Source organism: Caretta caretta, chromosome 5 (genome assembly GCF_965140235.1).
Source record: "Caretta caretta isolate rCarCar2 chromosome 5, rCarCar1.hap1, whole genome shotgun sequence".
Taxonomy (NCBI): domain Eukaryota; kingdom Metazoa; phylum Chordata; order Testudines; family Cheloniidae; genus Caretta; species Caretta caretta.
This window is the reverse complement of record NC_134210.1, coordinates 137149441-137170228: the sequence shown is the minus strand read 5'-3', so window position 1 is coordinate 137170228 and position 20788 is coordinate 137149441. Positions and strand designations below refer to the sequence as shown.

The following is a 20788-nucleotide window of genomic DNA, read 5'->3' as shown; positions in this document are numbered from 1 at the left end:
GAGTGCGGTGTGGGGAAAAGGAAGGCGGTGTTATGGGAGAGGGTGGAGCAGGAGGACTGGGGGATAGGAGATGCAGGAGCTGATGCTGGGGAAGGCAAGTTGGGCAGCGGGATGTGTCCAAGTGACAAGTGGGAGCCAGGACACCAGCTGTGCACACAATTTACTGTCATTTATTCAGAACATAAGAATGACCATACTGGGTCAGACCAAAGGTCCATCTAGCCCAGTATCCTGTCTGCCGACAGTGGCCAATGCCGGGTGCCCCAGAGGGAATGAACAGAACAGGTCATCATCAAGTGATCCATCCCGTCGCCCATTCCCAGCTTCTGGCAAACAGAGGCTAGGGACACCATCCCTGCCCATCCTGGCTAATAGCCACTGACGGACCTATCCTCCATGAACTTAGCTAGTTCTTTTTTGAATCATGTTATAGTCTTGACCTTCACAACATCCTCTGGCAAGGAGTTCCACTGGTCGACTGTGTAATGTGTGAAGAAATACTTCCTTTTGTTTGTTTTAGACCTGCTGCCTTTTAATTTCCTTGGGTGACCCCTAGTTCTTGTGTGACGTGAAGGGGTAAATAACACTTCGGTATTCACTTTCTCCATACCAGCCATGATGAAGACTTTGATTTGGTCATGGATATTTTTAGTAAAAGTCCTGGACAGGTCATGGGCAACAAAGAAAAGCTCATGGAAGCCCATGACCTATCCGTGACTTTTACTAAAAATATCCATGGCAAAATGGGGAGCTCAGCTGCGTGACACACACACTGCCTGCAGGGGCTAGGCAACTGCGGGCCACTCAGAGGTCCGGGGTCCCCTCTGCCGCCACGGCAACTGGGAGCGGTTGGTTCCCCCCACAGCCCACGGAGCCCACCCCGCCACTCCCAGCTGCTATAGGTGGCAGGGGGACCCCACAGCTTCTGGCCGCCGTGGGCTGAAGTCATGGAGTTAGCTGGAAGTCACAGATTCCGTGACCTTCGTGAAAAAAACATAGCCTTAGTCTTGATTTTATAGACTTTGATCATATCCCCCTTAGTTGTCTCTTTTCCAAGTTGAAAAGTTCCAATCTTATTCATCTCTCCTCATGTAGCAGCCGTCCCATACCCCTAATCATGTTTGTTGCCCTTTTCTGTACCTTTTCCAATTCAAATATATCTTTTTTCAGATGGAGTGACTACATCTGCATGCAGTATTCAAGATGTGGGCGTACCATGGATTTATATAGAGGTAATATGATATTGTCTGTCTTATTAATCCCTTTCCTAATGGTTCCCAACATTCTGTTAGCTTCTTTGATTGCCACTGCACATTGAAAAAACAAGGAGTCCTGTGGCACCTTAAAGACCAATGCATTTATTTGAGCATAAGCTTTCGTGTATGCATCTGACGAAGTGGGTTCCAGCCCACGAGAGTTTATGCCCATATAAATTTGTTAGTCTTGAAGGTGCCACAGGACTCCTCGTTGTTTTTGCTGAAACAAACTAACACAGCTAACCCTCTGAAACTGCACATTGAGTGCATGTTTTCAGAGAACTATCCACAATGATTCCAAGATCTCTCTTGAGTGGTAACAACTAATTTAGACCCCGTCACTTTATATGTATAGTTGGGATTATGTTTTCCAATGTGCATTACTTTGCATTTATCCACACTAAATTTCACCTACCATTTTGTTGCCCAATCAACCAGTTTTGTAAGATCACCAGTGCCGAATAGAGGGGAATAATCACTTCCCTCCATCTGCTGACAATGCTCCTACTAATATAGCCCAATATGCCGTTGGCGGCACACTGCTGACTCAGATCCAGCTTATTGCCACATGTTTTCAAAGATAACGGCCAATGGCTCTGTAATTACATCAGCCAACTCACTAAGCACCCTTGGATGCATTAGATCTGGACCCATGCACTCGTGCATGTCCAGCTTTTCTAAATCGTCCTTAACCTGTTCTTTCACCACTGAGGGCTGCTCACCTCCTCCCCATACTGTGTTGCCCAGTACAGCAGTCTGGGAGCTGACCTTGTCTGTGAAGACCGAGGCAAAAAAAGCATTGAGTACTTCAGCTTTTTCCATATCACCTGCCACTGTGTTGCCTTCCCCATTCAGTAAGGGTCCCACACTTGTCCTGACCTTTTTCTTGTTACTAACATACCTGTAGGAACCCTTCTTGTTACTCTTCACATCCCTTGCTAGCTGCAACTCCAATTGTGTTTTGGTCTTCCTGATTACACCCCCGAATGCTTGAGCTTTTTTTTTTTTTTAATACTCCTCCCAAGTCATCTGTCCAAATTTCCACTTCTTGTAAGCTTCCTTTTTGAGTTCAAGCTCACTGAATTTCACTGTTAAGCCAAGCTGGTCATCTGCCATATTTGCTATTCTTTCTGCACATCGGGATGGTTTGTTCCTGCACCCTCAATAAGGCTTCTTTAAAATACAGCCAGCTCTCCTGGACTCCTTTCCCCCTCATCTTAGCCTCCCAGGGGATCCTGCCTATCAGTTCCCTGAGGGAGTCAAAGTCTGCTTTTCTGAAGTCCAGGGTCCGTATTCTGCTGCTCTCCTTTCTTCCTTTTGTGAGGGTCCTGAACTCGACCATCTCATGGTTACTGCTGCCCAGGTTGCCACTCACTTCTACTTCCCCTGCCAATTCTTCCCTGTTTGTAAGCAGCAGGTAAGAGGAGTACAGCCCCTAGATCGGAGGTGGGCAAACTATGGCCCGCGGGCCAAATCCGGCCTGCGGGACCCTCCTGCCCGGCCCCTGAGCTCCTGGCCCAAGAGACTAGCCCCTGGCCCTCCCCTGCTCTTCCCCCTGCCCCGCAGCCGCAGCTCACTCTGCCGCTGGTCAATGCTCTGGGCGGCGGGGCTGTGAGCTCCGGGGGCAGTGCAGCTGCAGAGCCCGGCTGGACCTGGGGCTCGTGCTGTGCGGTGCATGGCTAGCTCCAGCCGGGCAGCTCAGCTGTAGTACCGCCAGCCACCGGTGCTCCAGGCAGTGCGGCAAGGGGGCAGGGAGGGTGGGCGCTGGATAGAGGGCAGGGGAGTTCGGGGCTGTGGCTGGGGTCGGGGCGGTCAGAGGGTGGGAAAGAGGGGAGTTGAATGGAGGCAGAGGTCCTGGGGGGGCAGTCAGGAAGGAGCGGGGGGTTGGACGGGGCGGCGGGGGGCAGGGGTTCCGGGGCAGTCAGGGAACAGGGAGAAGGGGTGATTGAATGGGGAGGGGTCCCGGGGTTGCCAGCAGGGAACAGGGGGTTTGGATGGGGCAGGGGCCGGCCCACACCTGGCTGTTTGGGGAGGCACAGCCTCCCTTAACCAGCCCTCCATAGAATTTCCGAAACCCGATGCGGCCCTCAGGCCAAAAAGTTTGCCCGCCCCCGCCCTAGATGGTTCCTCCATCCTCAACATACGGGATTCTGAACACTATCCACCTTCAAGATCACCATCATTTTCTATAGTTTCAGAGTTATCTGCCAATGACAGTGTTTCAGTCACATCATGTATGTCACATAGCCACAGTGTATCACCTGTAGCAAAAAGAAAAAAAGATCTCCATCATCCAGAAACCACCATACATAAATTTGTGAGAAGAACCAGTAGATTACAAAAAGAGGTAATTGATGAAAACATTACCCAGTTTGTTTATGCAACAAACTCTCCTTTCCACATGATTGAGAACCCACACTTCATTAACATGGTTCAGTCATTAAGACCAGGATACAGTCCACCCAACAGAGCAGATGTTGCAGGCAAATTCCTGGATAGTGTATGAAAGGGAAATTGAGCCGTGTGCAAAAAGTCTAGAAGGTAAAATTGTTAACCTGAGTCTTGATGGGTGGAGCAATGTCCACACTGATCCTGTTTCAGAGTGGTAGCCGTGTTAGTCTGTATCAGCAAAAACAACGAGGAGTCCTTGTGGCACCTCAGAGACTAACAAATTTATTTTGGCATTAGCTTTAGTGGGCTAAACTGAGCGAGATCTTAAAACAGAGAAATATGCAGTGACAGAGTTAAATTACAAACATTAAAAAACACGAATGGGACAAGCACTGTCTCTCGCTCATTTTCTTCCAAATAGTCTCAATACTCAGTACCAGGGTCAAACCTTAACTGCTGTAAAACTAATCTGAAACATTTTCAAAATAAATCACTGTTTGAAAATGTATAGTGTGTACCTTCTAAAGATGAAACCTACATCTCTCTCTGAGTCTTGTGGAATATGTATTAAGGTTATAACAACCAACAAGAATGCACTTTTATGTAGAAAACCATGATTAAATCGAGTCCTCCTGACTAGTGATTTAAATCAGGATTTAAATCAAATCCACCTCGATGGGTCCCCCCAGGAACTGTTCCAGAGCTGTGTTAGTTAAACAGAAATTAAAAGACACAGCGCCAAAAGTAAAACCCCTGCAAGCTGCATGGAAACTTTTTCAAGACACCATAATAGAAGCTCCACTTAAATGTATACCACAAATTAATTTAAAAAAACATAGTAAGAGAACCAAGTAGTGCCAACCTGGCTAAACAACACAGTAAAAGAAGCAGTGAGAGGCAAAAAGGCATCCTTTAAAAAGTGGAAGTTAAATCCCAGTGTGGAAAATAGAAAGAAGCATAAACTCTGGCAAAGGAAGAGTAAAATACAATGAGGAAGGCCAAAACAGAATTTGAGGAACAGCTGGCCAAAGACTCCAAAACTAAAAGCATTTCTTGTTTTAAGTACATCGGAAGCAGGAAGCCGGTTAAACAACCAGTGGGGCCACTGGACGGTCAAGATGCTAAAGGAGCACTCAAGGACGATAAGGCCATTGCGGAGAAACAAAATGAATTCTTTCCATCAGTCTTCACAGCTGAGGATGTGAGGGAGATTCCCAAACTTGAGCCATTCCTTTTAGGTGACAAATCTGAGGAACTGTCCCAGATTGAGGTGTCATTTGGAACAAATTGATAAACTAAACAGCAATAAGTCACCAGGACCAGCTGACATTCATCCAAGAGTTCTGAAGGAACTCAAATGTGAAATTGCAGAACTACTAACCGTAGTCTGTAACCTATCATTTAAATCAGATTCTGTACCAAATGACTAGAGGATAGCTAACGGGACGCCAACTTTCAAAAAGGGCTCCAGAGGTGATCCTGGCAATTCCAGGCCAGTACGCCTTACTTCAGAACAGGGCAAACTGGTTGAAACTCCAGTAAAGAGCAAAATTGTAAAACGCATAGATGAACATAATTTGTTGGGAAAGAGTCAACACGGTTTTTGTAAAGGGAAATCATGCCTCACCAATCTACTAGAATTCTTTGAGTGGGTCAACAAGCATGTGGACAAGGGGGATCCAGTGGATATAGTGTACTTGGATTTTCAGAAAGTCTTTGACAAGGTCCCTCAGCAAAGGTTCTTAAGCAAAGTAAGCTGTCATGGGATAAGAGGGAAGGTCCTCTCACCGACCAGTAACTGCTTAAAAGATAGGAAACAAAGGGCAGGAATAAATGGTCAGTTTTCAGAATGGAGAGAGGTAAATAGTGGTGCCCTACCAGGAGCCTGTACTGGGACGAGTTCTATTCAACATATTCATAAATGATCTAGGAAAAGGGGTAAACGCTGAGGTGGCAAAATTTGCAGATGATACAAAACTACTCAAGAAAGTTAAGTCCCAGGCAGACTGCAAAGAACTACAAAAGGATCTCTCAAAACTGGGTGACTGGGCAACAAAATGGCAGATGAAGATCAGTGCTGGGAATTGCAAAGTAATGCACATTGGAAAACATAATCCCAACTATACATATCAAATGACAGGGTCTAAATTAGCTGTTACCACACAAGAAAGAGATCTTGGAGCCATTGTGGATAGTTCTCTGAAAACATCCACTCAATGTGCAGCAACAGTCAAAAAAGCGAACGGAAGTTGGGAATCATTAAGAAAGGGATAGATAATAAGACAGAAAATATCATATTGCCACTACATAAATTTTTACTCCTGTTGGAATTCTGCAATTTTACTACAGCTCCAAATGCAACAACTGCAGAATTCCAACAGGAGTAATAAATCCATGGTAAATCTTGCATACTGCGTGCAGATGTGGCCGCCCCATCTCAAAAAAGACATATCGGAATTGGAAAAGGGCAACAAAAATAATTAGGGATATGGAATGGCTTCTGTATGAGGAGAGATTAATGAGACTGGAACTTTTCAGCTTGGAAAAGAGACAACTAAGGGGGGATATAATAAAGGTCTATAAAACCATGACTGATGTGGAGAAAGTAAATAAGGAAGTGTTATTTACTCCTTCTTATAACATAGGAACTAGCGGTCACCAAATGAAAGTAATAGGCAGCAGGTTTAAAACAAACAAAAGAAAGTATTTCTTCAAACAACACAGTGTCAACCTGTGGAACTCCTTCCCAGAGGATGTCGTGAAGACCAAGGGTTTAACAGGGTTCAGAAGAGAACTAGATTAATTCAGGGAGGATAGGTCCATCGATGGCTATTAGCCAGGATGGGCAGGAATGGTGTCCCTATGGGCAACAGGGGATGGATGACTTGATGATTACATGCTCTGTTCATTCCCTCTGGGGCACCTGGCATTGGCCACTGTCGGAAGACAGGATACTGAGCTAAACGGACCTTTGGTCTGACCCAGTATGGCTGTTCTTATGTGTGACAACACCAGTCATGTGGATCCATGACAATAAAACATGATAGTCCTCCTCCCCTCTCCTTCCCTTCCTTCAATTCCTACCTCCCTCTCCCTTGCAGATGTGGACATTTTTCCATCTGCTCTCCTCCTAACCCCTCCACTCACCCCACAGACCCCATCCCATCTCCTGATCTCCCTCACACCCGCTCTCCTCCCTCCCTTACTCTTCTCTTTAACCTCTCACTCTCCTCTGGCTCTTTCCCCCTCACAATATGAACACACTTCAGCACCTTCCATTGTAAAGACCCTTGACTCGGTTTGCCTCTCCAGCTACAGCCCCACCTCCCTTTCATCTCTCAACTCATTGAATGTGCCTCAGCAATCGCTGTCTGGAGTTCCTGTCCTCCATTCCCTCCAAGACCCTCCCCACCCCGGCTTCCACCCCTTGCACTTCAGGGAAATCGCTCCTGCCAAAGTCTCTAATGACTCTTCCTAACTAACACTCAAAATCAGTGCTCCATCCTCACCCTCTTTGGCTTGCCAGCCGCCTCTGACACCATTTACCAGGCTCTTCTTGATACCTTGTCCCCCTTGGCTTCTTTATCTCTGTCCCCGCCTGGGTCTACTCTGACCTCTCTAATCACTCCTTCACCATGTCCGTCAGAGGATCTTCCTCATCCCCCTCCAGCTTTCTGTGGGGTTCTGTCATGGTCCCTTCTCTTCTCCCTCTACACCTTATCTCTGGGCAAAGCCATCTGCAAACACAAATTCAACTACCATCTCCATGCTGATGACTCACAGATCTACCTATCCACTTCAGATCTGTCTCTTTCAGCACAAACTAAAATCTTGGCCTGTCTCTCTGACATCTCCTTGTGGCTTTCTCGTCATCAGCTCAAGCTCAATGTGGTTAAAACAGAGTTCCCAATCTTCCTCCCAAGACCTCCCTTCTACCTCCTTTGTCAGTCACTGTGGACGACGCCACCATCCTGCCTGCCACTCAAGACTGTAACCTGGGTGTCATCTTTGACTTGGAGCTCTCTCTAGGTCCTCACATCCAGGTTATATCTAAATCTTGCTGACTCTTTCTGCAGAGCATCTTTAAGACACTGCCTTTCCTATCCACTCCCACAGCTATAGCCCACTCAGATCCCTTCAGAAGATGCTGAAAAGATCGTTTCCCAGCTCCTTGATCTGACCATGTCATTTCTCTCTTTGCCTCTCTCCACTGGCTCCTCCTTCTCATCAAATAGAAGCTGCCTATTTTCAGCTGTGAGGCCCTTCATAGCCTATCCCCAACAGACCTGTCATCTCTCATTCGCTACCGAAATGTCAACTCTCAACGCCACATGATCCCAGCCTCCATCACCCACTTGTTAAATTTTCACACAAGCCCCTTTGTGCCGTGTCCCATGCTACCCCCTCATGCCTCGGAGGAGCTCCTGGTAAATGTCTGCAAAACTACCTCATTATCCTCCACACCCTCCTCAACACTCTCCTCTGGCAGGATGCCTAAAAACCTGGATAACCATTAGACCACTGGTGCTCTGAAACCACAGCCTGTCACTCTGGTCAGTGCGGTCTCCTTATAATCCCCCATCTGCCTTACAAAACAAAATATGGTCCCATCGGAGTGTATCTGTACAGCGCCTGGCACGGTGGGGTCCAGGACTCGGGTGCCTGGGTGCCGCCATAAAACAATAATAAATAACGCTGAAGATGAGGATAGCAGGGAGCTTTACTTTTTAAATTGGCTTGCTTTTCCCACTAGAAAGGCCCGTCTTGTTGGCCCTGTTTTTCGTGAAAGACTCGACAGTGAGCTGGAGAACTTGAGGGGCGGGCGTGTAACCCGAGAACATGAGAGGGGAAGGAATTATTATTTCATGTCATGGTAGCACAGCCCAGCTTTAACCATGCTGGGGCTGGGGCTGTGCAGACAGAGCAAGGGACAGTCCCTGCCCCGAACACATTACACTCATCGTAATGGTCAGTTCTGGTTGGACACATTCCTGGAGGTTTCATCCCAGGACACGCTCTTTAATTGCAAATTAACCTTTAATTCCTGGAGACACCAGGACATTCCTGGAGGGTTGGCAACCCAATGCCGAGGCCAGCTCCACACCGTTTTTCTTCGGCTTTAACTACTGACTTGGGTTGTTTGTTTCTTTTCACCCAAATAGTTAAATCGGTTCAATACCAAAAGAGTTTTAGTTCCTCAAAATAATTAAAATCCCTACGGCAAGTGCAGTGCTATCGGTACAGCCATGCTTTACACCAGTAAACGTAGGGGAATAATCTGTATCTGTATAACCAGGGTTTACAGTCAGCAGGAGCGGAGCGCCAGTAAATATTTTCAAACCTTGACTCCAGCCTGATGCTGTTGAATGTGGGGGAGGCCTGGGGGCTCCGGGAAATACTCCTATGACAATTAAAGCCTTGAGTACAACTGTGTCCACACTAAGGCTACGTCCACACTGCACTTTCATCGGTGGGTGTGAAAAAACACACAACCCAACCCACAAAAGTTTTACCGATGAAAAGCACCGGTAGGGACAGCGCTTTGTGGGAGGGAGACGCTCTCCCAACAACAAAGCTACTGCCCCTCATTGGGGGTGGTTTTATTTTGTCAGCGGGAGAGCTCTTTCCTGCCAACAAAGAGCAGCCTCACTGCGTGCCTTACAGCGGCATGGCCGTAGCGGCCCAGCTGGGCCGCTGTAAGGTGTGCACCGTAGACACAGCCTAAGTGATTGGTGTAAAAAGAGTACAAACCCTGCATGTAAAACAGCCCTAAAAAGTTTATTCCAACTGTTTAAACTTCATTGTTCAAACCGTGGCCTTCTCTACCCACAATTTCACACCAGTTAAGTGTGTTAAGTTAAGTTTCACACCAGTTAAGTTAAGGTGTGAGTTAAACTGGTTTAGTTAAACCAATGCAAGAGGCTCTGTGGACCCTCCTTTTCCAGTTTAAGCGCTTGTCTACACGCAGTTCACAGCGCTCTAACTTGCTGGCTCGGCGGTGTGTGTGTGTGTGTGAAAAATTACCGCCCCCCCACGGAGCACAGCAAGTTAGAGCGCTGTAAAGCGCCAATGTAGACAGGCTCCCAGCGCTCGGAGCTATTCCCCTCGTCAACCTGGTTTACCAGGAGCGCTGGGAGAGCTCTCTCCACAGCGCTCGCGGATCACCACACTGACAGTTCAAAGCGCGGCCACAGGAGAGCTCCCATGGCAGCACTTTGCGCCGTCTACTGTAGACTTAGCCTAAGAGTGGCTTTTTTTCTGTTTACCTTAAGTCGGTTGGGCCGTGTCCACATGGAGAGTTGCACCAGTGTAACTAAACTCAACTGATTCAGCTAAACCGGCACAAAGCCCCACGTGGACACTTGTATTCTGATGTAACAGAAGCTTTTTTCAGTTCAGGTTAAGTTGCTGGGAATCAGTTTAAGCTAAACTAAAAAAGGCCACAGTGATACCAAAATAAGAGGGCCCACAAAGGGGTTTGCACTGATTTATCTGCACCAGTTTAATTAAACCAGAGCAAGTTTGAAGTGTAGAAAAGGCCCTACCCAACCAAACACCTGTCGAGCAGAAGAAAGAAAAGCTGTCCTTGGTAAAGATTCTACACCCAGTGGCCCTCCATTTGAGGGCTGAGAGTTCCCACCCCAGGTCTCTGCTGCTCCAAGCAGACCTCCAGCAAAACAGGGCAGATGATGCTTACAAGAAAACAAGGAGGGGAAAAAACCCTTTCGAGCCTTTGCTATCCCTTAGGCAGCAACAGAAATGGACACCCTATTTCCCCCTTCTCAGGTCACCTCTAATGTAATGGGCACAGAGGATTTTTCTTTCAACGAAGGCCCAGCCAGGCACCCACCGCAGTTGGTGCTGGATGTAACGCATTAAAAAAGCCAAACCAGCCAGTGAGAATGTCAGCTTGCCCCAGACTCTCTCTGATCCTCATCAACGTCCTCCTCTGCCCACGCACACACACCCAGCCCTGCAGGCCCCAGGCCAAACCTTTGCACCACTGGAGTTACACCAGTTCTGGGTGTGACCTCCTGACACGACGGCCTCCTGCCTCATTGCTGCAGGGATAACCCGACACATACTCCCCCACTTCTCTGCTTTCCTTCCTGGTCCCTGACATGACTTGACCCTGTAGGGCCAGGCTGCACTGGGGCCTAATCCTGTTTACGTCAAACCAAGCCTGTTACTGAGGCGACACGAGGGCACCAATGCACCTTAAACCACTTCGAACATACCCCAACCCCACCCCACAGCCTCACCCAGCTCAATCGGCCCTGCCTGGCTGATGTCGGGGTCTCTCTGTGAGGTCACACCCTCCCCACCACCTTTGCCCAATGGGCTGAGTTCCTGCAAAAGGCCTTTGTGATGTCACTGCCCCACCCACCCCTCCCCTCCAAGCTGATGTCCTGCCCCTGCCCAGCCTCTGTGGAGGTTTGGGTTGTTGCCCCTGCCTCATGGAGAACAAAGAAGATTCAAATCCATGCCTGAAAAAGCAGGATGTGCCTTCCCCTCTCCTCATCCCACCCTCAATGGGATCCAGAAGCTCTTTATCCGGCAGCTACAGGACATCCTAACGGCACAAACGCAGCACCTGTTCTGTTCTCTGCAACGGGAGCTCACGCCCAAACTAAGACCTGATTAATGCACATTTCCAGGGGCTCCAAAGTCGTGTCCCCCCCCATGGCATCAACATGCAGCCAGAGACAGAAAGGGGGTTAACATCTCTTCCCTAGGATGACACCTCTAAAGATGTGCATCCAGGACAGATGAGACCCATTGCCATGGGCAGGCGTGGCGGGTATATCAGGCCAGTGGAGGCCCCGCCTTCCCCTGCCGCTGCCGCCAGACCCCCAGTTGCAGGATTGTGGAGGGAAGTTTTTGCTTTATTATCCCCCCTGCAATGCCGGGGAGCTGAGAAGGCTGGATGTGCTCTTCAGCTTCCTGGGTTCATCAGTGACCTCCCTGGACTCCCGGAAGCCAAGCAGCAAACCCAGCCTCCTCGGCTGCCCGGGAACCTGCATGGGGCACAGCAAATGCTTCTGCCGGAGGAGAGCGAGGGGCTTCAGCGGTTGGGGTCTGGGAGGGGAGTTGCTGCTTGGCTGGCCCGGGGCAGCTCCAGGCAGGTGGGGTGGGGGGCAAGGCGGACACTCAGGGCGTGGGCTGGCCCCGGACTCCTCCGGCCGAGGGGGACTCGTGGCCCCGGCCGCTGGGAGAGGGACACAAGCAGAAGGGGCAGGCTGGGGGCTCGCCTTCCCTAAAGAGGGGGCCCCACACCCACCCACCCGCCGCCCAGGCCCATGGCTGACTGGGGGTGCGAGGAGACGGGGGCGGACACAGCTCAGCCCCACGTAGCCGAGGACAAGCCAGGCTCAGGAGTCCAGGCCCCGGGGGTCAAACTGAAGCACCTTCTGGGAGCCGTGAACGGCCAGAGGGTCCCGTCACTGAACCCTGAGCCATGGGGGGTCAATTTACCCCGCTCTGTCAGCCCGGCTCTGCCCACAGGACGCGGGTCTGAGAGCCCCGCCGGCCCGGAGACGCGGCACAGACCCGGCCTGGGCAGCGCCTGGCCCCGGGGACTCCCCGCAGCCCGGGAGCCTCACGGGGCCGCGAGGGGCTTGTCGGCGGGTGCAGCACCCATGGGTGCCGGTCCGAGCGGGGCCGCACCCCCGGCTGGGGGCAGTCGGCGTTGGATGCCGGGGTCACCGCTCGGGTCAGGGGCGCTCAGCCCCCCACGGCACATTGTCCCCGCAGCCCCCGGCAGCGCCGGGCACAAGGGGGCCAGGACCCCCCCCCGGTCACTATAGCAACGTCACCGATCCCTGTCAGCGACCACTCAGTGCCGGGGGGGCGCGGGGGGGTCTCCCAACACCTCTGAACGCAGAGCCCAGAACTGCCCCCCCGGCACCCCCCCCGGCCCGGCTGCCCCCCCCCCCCGACACCCAGCTCCCCCCTCCCCGCCCCCCCGGCCCGGCTGCCCCCCCCCGACACCCAGCTCCCCCCTCCCCGCCCCCCCCGGCCCGGCTGCCCCCCCCGACACCCAGCTCCCCCCTCCCCCGGCCCAGGGTCTCCCCCCGACACTCACGGGAGCGGCCCCCCGGCAGGGCAGCGGCCCCCAGCAGCAGCAGCAGCAGGCGCAGCGCCAGGGCCATCCCGGACCCCCCGAGCTGCGCGGCCGGACGCGGCGCCGGGACCCGGGAGTTCCCCGGGCGCTGAGCCAGCTCCGGGCCGTGAGAGCCTCCAGTCTGCAGGGATTGGCTGAGAGGGGAACATCCCACCAATAGCGTCGCGGAGACCCGCTTCCGTCATCGGTCGCTGGGCAGACGCGGCCTGGGCAGGCGGGCGCAGGGGGAGCGAGTCTGGCCGGCAGGGGGCGGGTTGGCGCCGCGGAGAACTGGGCCCCGGGGCTGTAACGACCGGAGCGGCAATTACGGCCCAGCCCAGCCCAGCCCAGCGATGCTCGGCCCGTGGCCGGGCCCTGCTCTGCAGGATTCTCTCCGGGAGGGGTCCTGGGGCCAGCCGGCCCATCACACAGGGGTCACAGCGCAGCCCAGGGGCTCTCAGCCCCCCCCCATTGCTCCTGTGCACCCCAGCCCCGTGCGCCCCTCTACTCTGACCCCCGCAGCCCCCGGCCTGAGACCTCCCCGCCACTGCTGGGACCTTGTCTGTCGCAGGAGGGACTTCGGCACGGCCTGAACTGAGCCCTTCCCTGGCGCTGGGTGACCCCCCAGTGCCCCCGGCCCCGCCACAGCGTCCTGCCCCCAGCCTGGGGCCCGGGAGAGAGGCACAAAGAGAGGCCGGTGATTTGCCATGGAAGCCATAAGTATAGGGAGAGAACCCAGGAGTACTGGCTCCAGCCCCCTGCTCTACCCCACTCGACCCCACTTCCCTCCCAGAGCAAGGGAGAGAACCCAGGAGTCCTGGCTCCAGCCCCCTGCTCTACCCCACTCGACCCTACTTCTCTCCCGGAGCAAGGGAGAGAACCCAGGAGTCCTGGCTCCAGCCCCCTGCTCTACCCCACTAGACCTCACTTCCCTCCGAGAGCAAGGTAGAGAACCCAGGAGTCCTGGCTCCAGCCCCCTGGTCTACCCCACTAGACCTCACTTCCCTCCGAGAGCAAGGTAGAGAACCCAGGAGTCCTGGCTCCAGCCCCCTGCTCTAACCCACTAGGCCCCACTTCTCTCCCGGAGCAAGGGAGAGAACCCAGGAGTCCTGGCTCCAGCCCCCTGCTCTACTCCACTCGACCCCACTTCCCTCCCAGAGCAAGGTAGAGAATGCAGAGTCCTGGCTCCAGCCCCCTGCTCTACCCCACTCGACCCCACTTCCCTCCCAGAGCAAGGGAGAGAACCCAGGAGTCCTGGCTCCAGCCCCCTGCTCTACCCCACTCGACCCCACTTCCCTCCCAGAGCAAGGGAGAGAACCCAGGAGTCCTGGCTCCAGCCCCCTGCTCTACCCCACTCAACCCCTCTTCCCTCCCAGAGCAAGGGAGAGAACCCAGGAGTCCTGGGTCCAGCCCCCGATCTACCCACTAGACCCCACTTCTCTCCCTGAGCAAGAGAGAGAACCCAGGAGTCCTGGCTCCAGCCCCCTGCTCTAACCCACTAGGCCCCACTTCTCTCCCGGAGCAAGGGAGAGAACCCAGGAGTCCTGGCTCCAGCCCCCTGCTCTACTCCACTCGACCCCACTTCCCTCCCAGAGCAAGGGAGAGAACCCAGGAGTCCTGGCTCCAGCCCCCTGCTCTACCCCACTCAACCCCACTTCCCTCCCAGAGCAAGGGAGAGAACCCAGGAGTCCTGGGTCCAGCCCCCGATCTACCCACTAGACCCCACTTCTCTCCCGGAGCAAGAGAGAGAACCCAGGAGTCCTGGCTCCAGCCCCCTGCTCTACCCCACTAGACCCCACTTCTCTCCCGGAGCAAGGGAGAGAACCCAGGAGTCCTGGCTCCAGCCCCCTGCTCTACCCCACTCAACCCCACTTCCCTCCCAGAGCAAGGGAGAGAACCCAGGAGTCCTCGGTCCAGCCCCCTGCTCTACCCCACTCGACCCCACTTCCCTCCCAGAGCAAGGGAGAGAACCCAGGAGTCCTGGCTCCAGCCCCCTGCTCCACCCCACTCGACCCCACTTCCCTCCGAGAGCAAGGTAGAGAACCCAGGAGTCCTGGCTCCAGCCCCCTGCTCTAACCCACTAGGCCCCACTTCTCTCCCGGAGCAAGGGAGAGAACCCAGGAGTCCTGGCTCCAGCCCCCTGCTCTACTCCACTCGACCCCACTTCCCTCCCAGAGCAAGGGAGAGAACCCAGGAGTCCTGGCTCCAGCCCCCTGCTCTACCCCACTCAACCCCACTTCCCTCCCAGAGCAAGGGAGAGAACCCAGGAGTCCTGGGTCCAGCCCCCGATCTACCCACTAGACCCCACTTCTCTCCCGGAGCAAGAGAGAGAACCCAGGAGTCCTGGCTCCAGCCCCCTGCTCTAACCCACTAGGCCCCACTTCTCTCCCGGAGCAAGGGAGAGAACCCAGGAGTCCTGGCTCCAGCCCCCTGTTCTACCCCACTCAACCCCACTTCCCTCCCAGAGCAAGGGAGAGAACCCAGGAGTCCTGGCTCCAGCCCCCTGCTCTACCCCACTCAACCCCACTTCTCTCCCGGAGCAAGGGAGAGAACCCAGGAGTCCTGGCTCCAGCCCCCTGCTCCACCCCACTCGACCCCACTTCCCTCCCAGAGCAAGGTAGAGAACCCAGGAGTCCTGGCTCCAGCCCCCTGGTCTACCCCACTAGACCTCACTTCCCTCCGAGAGCAAGGTAGAGAACCCAGGAGTCCTGGCTCCAGCCCCCTGGTCTACCCCACTAGACCTCACTTCCCTCCGAGAGCAAGGTAGAGAACCCAGGAGTCCTGGGTCCAGCCCCCTGCTCTACCCCACTAGACCTCACTTCTCTCCCGGAGCAAGGGAGAGAACCCAGGAGTCCTGGCTCCAGTCCCCTGCTCTACACCACTAGACCCCACTTCCCTCCCAGAGCAAGGGAGAGAACCCAGGAGTCCTGGCTCCAGCCCCCTGCTCTCCCCACTCAACCCCACTTCCCTCCCAGAGCAAGGGAGAGAACCCAGGAGTCCCGGGTCCAGCCCCCTGCTCTACCCCACTCGACCCCACTTTCCTCCCAGAGCAAGGGAGAGAACCCAGGAGTCCTGGCTCCAGCCCCCTGCTCTACCCCACTAGACCCCACTTCTCTCCCGGAGCAAGGGAGAGAACCCAGGAGTCCTGGCTCCAGCCCCCGATCTACCCACTAGACCCCACTTCTCTCCCGGAGCAAGGGAGAGAACCCAGGAGTCCTGGCTCCAGCACCCAGCTCTACCCCACTCGACCCCACTTTCCTCCCAGAGCAAGGGAGAGAACCCAGGAGTCCTGGGTCCAGCCCCCTGCTCTACCCCACTAGACCCCACTTCTCTCCCGGAGCAAGGGAGAGAACCCAGGAGTCCTGGCTCCACCCCCTGATCTACGCACAGGCAGACGATGACCTAACCCCTTTATGTTCTCTGCTTTTGTAAGTCACTGGGCTGTTTACATCATTTCTGGGAACTATTTTTGGTACGTCTCCTCCTCTTGCGGGGAGAGGAGGTACCAAGGCTGAGCAGTCTCTCGTTGGAGTCTGTTTTTGAAGTTTTTTTGTTGAAGAATTACAACTTTTAGGTCTGTAATCGAGTGACCAGCGAGATTGCAGTGTTCTCTGACTGGTTTTTGAATGTTATAATTCTTGACATCTGATTCGTGTCCATTTATTCTTTTACGTAGAGACTGTCCAGTTTGTCCAATGTACATGGCAGAGGGGCATTGCTGGCACATGATGGCATAGATCACATTGGTGGATGTGCAGGTGAACGAGCCTCTGAAGTGAGCTGTAGCTCACGAAAGCTTATGCTCAAATAAATTGGTTAGTCTCTAAGGTGCCACAAGTCCTCCGTTTCTTTTTGCGAGTACAGTCACTGTGGGTGTTAGTTAGGGTGCCTGGTTTTGGTCGGACTGGAACACCCAGTCCAAAAGGGATCCTGGTGGCTCCAGTCAGCACAGCTGACGGGGCAGTTAAATGTCCGGTTCGCACAGCACCACAGCTGGGCTGTCAGGCTCCCCGCTAGCCACCGCACCAAGCAGCACGTCCGGCTCCCAGCCTTCGGGCTGCTGGGGGTGGGAGTCATGCGGCCCCCCCTCCCTCCCTCCGCCCGCCCTCAGGCACAGGTCCCATTGGCTAGGTCAGGGCAGGGGAGCAATTAGCACCACTCAAGCACTCAGCAGGTGGCTGTTGAGGGGTCCCGTGGTGCGCACCTCCCCCGCACCCCCGTCATTACATCGCCTCACTCCCATCCCCCTCACTGCATCCCTCCCGTCTCACCTCCCCCGCACCCCCGTCATTGCATCACCTGCACTCCCATCCCCCTCACTGCATCCCTCCCGTCTCACCTCCCCCGCACCCCCGTCATTGCATCGCCAACACTCCCATCCTCCTCACTGCATCCCTCCCGTCTCACCTCCCCCGCACCCCCGTCATTGCATCGCCTCACCCCCATCCCCCTCACTGCATCCCTCCCGTCTCACCTCCCCCGCACCCCCGTCATTGCATCGCCTCACTCCCATCCCCTCACTGCATCCCTCCCGTCTCACCTCCCCTGCACCCCCGTCATTGCATCGCCTCACCCCCATCCCCCTCACTGCATCCCTCCCGTCTCACCTCCCCCGCACCCCCATCATTGCATCGCCTCACCCCTGTCCCCCTCACTGCATCCCTCCTGTCACGGAGTCCCTGGGCGATGCTCTGGAACTGCTCCCCATGAAGTCAGTCAGGACTCTGGGGTAGTCGCATTTCTGTGAGCAGCCTGTCTTCAGGACACACAGCTCACTCAGCTTCCACCTTCCTGGGTCTGACCTCGGAGCATTCAGCATCCTCTGCCCCTCCGTGCGCTTCCCACAGCGAGTCCGCTCAGGCGGGGCTCCTGGGGAAGCCAGAGGGTCCTGCACCCCAACTTCGCAGTCAGACGTGACTCTCAGACAGCCAGTAAAACAGAAGGTTTATTAGACGACAGGAACATGGTCTAAAACAGAGCTTGCAGGTGCAGAGAATGGGACCCCTCAGCTGGGTCCATTCTGGGGGGCAGTGAGCCAGACAACCACGTCTGCACTTCACTCCATGTCCCAGCCAGCCCCAAACTGAAAACCCCCTCCAGCCCCTCCTCCTCTGGGCTTTGTTCCTTTCCCGGGCCAGGTGGTCACCTGATTCCTTTGTTCTCCAACCCTTCAGCTCTCACCTTGCAGGGGGGAAGGGCCCAGGCCATCAGTTGCCAGGAAACAGGGTGTCGGCCATTCTCTGTGTCCAGACTCCTGCACACACCTGCCCTCTAGGGCTCTGCAATGATCATACACCCTTACCCCACCCCCTAGAGACTTAAGAACTGCCTAGGGGAAACTGAGGCACCCCCACACTATTCAGAGGAAACATTAAGAACAGTCCCACTTCGTCACACCTCCCGTCTCACCTCCCCCGCACCCCCGTCATTGCATCACCTGCACTCCCATCCCCCTCACTGCATCCCTCCCGTCTCACCTCCCTCGCACCCCCGTCATTGCATCGCCTCACTCCCATCCCCCTCACTGCATCCCTCCCGTCTCACCTCCCCCGCACCCCCGTCATTGCATCGCCACACCCCCGTCCCCCTCACTGCATCCCTCCCGTCTCACCTCCCCCGCACCCCCATCATTGCATAGCCTCACCCCCGTCCCCCTCACTGCATCCCTCCCGTCTCACCTCCCCCGCACCCCCGTCATTGCATCGCCTCACTCCCATCCCCCTCACTGCATCCCTCCCGTCTCACCTCCCTCGCACCCCCGTCATTGCATCACCTGCACTCCCATCCCCCTCACTGCATCCCTCCCGTCTCACCTCCCCCGCACCCCCGTCATTGCATCGCCTGCACTCCCATCCCCTCACTGCATCCCTCCCGTCTCACCTCCCCCGCACCCCCGTCATTGCATCGCCTCACTCCCATCCCCCTCACTGCATCCCTCCCGTCTCACCTCCCTTGCACCCCCGTCAATGCATCGCCTCACTCCCATTCCCATCACTGCATCCCTCCTGTCTCACCTCCCCCGCACCCCCGTCATTGCATCGCATCACTCCCATCCCCCACACTGCATCCCTCCCGTCTCACCTCCCCCGCACCCCCGTCATTGCATCACCTGCACTCCCATCCCCCTCACTGCATCCCTCCCGTCTCACCTCCCCCGCACCCCCGTCATTGCATCGCCTCACTCCCATCCCCCACACTGCATCCCTCCCGTCTCACCTCCCCCGCACCCCCGTCATTGCATCGCCTCACTCCCATCCCCCTCACTGCATCCCTCCCGTCTCACCTCCCCCGCACCCCCGTCATTGCATCGCATCACTCCCATCCCCCTCACTGCATCCCTCCCGTCTCACCTCCCCCGCACCCGCATCATCGCATCGCCTCACCCCCATCCCCGTCATTGCATCCCTTCCGTCTCACCTCCCCCGCACCCCCGTCATCGCATCGTCTCACTCCCATCCCCCTCACTGCATCCCTCCCGTCTCACCTCCCCCGCACCCCCGTCATTGCATCGCCTGCACTCCCATCCCCCTCACTGCATCCCTCCCGTCTCACCTCCCTCGCACCCCCGTGATTGCATCGTCTCACTCCCATTCCCCTCATTGCATCCCTCCCGTCTCACCTCCCTCGCACCCCCGTCATTGCATCGCCTCACTCCCATCCCCCTCACTGCATCCCTCCCGTATCACCTCCCCCGCACCCCCGTCATTGCATCGCCTGCACGCCCATCCCCTCACTGCATCCCTTCCGTCTCACCTCCCCCGCACCCCCTTCATTGCATCGCCTCACTCCCATCCCCATCACTGCATCCCTCCCGTCTCACCTCCCCCGCACCCCCGTCATTGCATCGCCTCACCCCCATCCCCCTCACTGCATCCCTCCCGTCTCACCTCCCCCGCACCCCCGTCATTTCATCGCCTCACCCCCATCCCCCTCACTGCATCCCTCCCGTCTCACCTCCCCCGCACCCCCGTCATTGAATCGCCTCACTCCCATCCCCCTCACTGCATCCCTCCCGTCTCACCTCCCCCGCACCCGCATCATTACATCGCCTCACCCCCATCCCCCTCATTGCATCCCTCCCATCTCACCTCCCCCGCACCTCCGTCATTGCATCGCCTGCACTCCCATCCCCCTCACTGCATCCCTCCTGTCTCACCTCCCTCGCGCCCCCATCATTGCATCGCCTCATCCCATCCCCCTCACTGCATCCCTCCCGTATCACCTCCCCCGCACCCCCGTCATTGCATCGCCTGCACTCCCATCCCCTCACTGCATCCCTCCGGTCTCACCTCCCCCGCACCCCCGTCATTGCATCGCCTCACTCCCATCCCCCACTGCATCCCTCCCGTCTCACCTCCCCCGCACCCCCGTCATTGCATCGCCTCACCCCCATCCCCCTCACTGCGTCCCTCCCGTCTCACCTCCCCCGCACCCCACTCATTGCATCGCCTCACTCCCATCCCCCCACTGCATCCCTCCCGTCTCACCTCTCCTCCACCCCCGTCATTGCATCGCCTCACCCCCATCCCCCTCACTGCATCCCTCCCGTCTCACCTCCCTCGCACCCCCGTCATTGCATCGCCTCACCCCCATCCCCCTCACTGCATCCCTCCCGTCTCTTCTCCCCCGCACCCCCGTCATTGCATCGCCTCACCCCCATCCCCATCACTGCATCCCTCCCGTCTCACCTCTCCCGCACCCCTGTCATTGTATCACCTGCACTCCCATCCCCCTCACTGCATCCCTCCCGTCTCACCTCCCTCGCACCCCCGTCATTGCATCGCCTCACCCCCATCCCCCTCACTGCATCCCTCCCGTCTCTTCTCCCCCGCAACCCCGTCATTGCATTGCCTCACCCCCATCCCCATCACTGCATCCCTCCCGTCTCACCTCTCCGGCACCCCCGTCATTGCATCACCTGCACTCCCATCCCCCTCACTGCAACCCTCCCGTCTCACCTCCCCCGCACCCCCGTCATTGCATCGCCTCACCCCCATCCCCCTCACTGCATCCCTCCCGTCTCACCTCCCCCGCACCC

General features: G+C 55.7%; 1 protein-coding gene across 2 annotated transcripts in view; it reads right to left on the bottom strand.

The window, feature by feature from the left end:
• LOC142068326 (class I histocompatibility antigen, F10 alpha chain-like) overlaps positions 1-12864 on the bottom strand; it is a 36192-nt gene extending 23328 nt beyond the window's left edge. For both annotated transcript variants that reach the window (XR_012668700.1, XM_075128937.1), the window contains exon 1: positions 12733-12864. Coding sequence is in view for 1 of the 2 variants with exons in the window: in XM_075128937.1 (XP_074985038.1) it covers positions 12733-12799 (67 nt within the window). In the remaining variant the exon portion in view is untranslated. The remainder of the gene's footprint in view (positions 1-12732) is intronic.
• Between the last annotated feature and the right edge of the window lie 7924 nt (positions 12865-20788).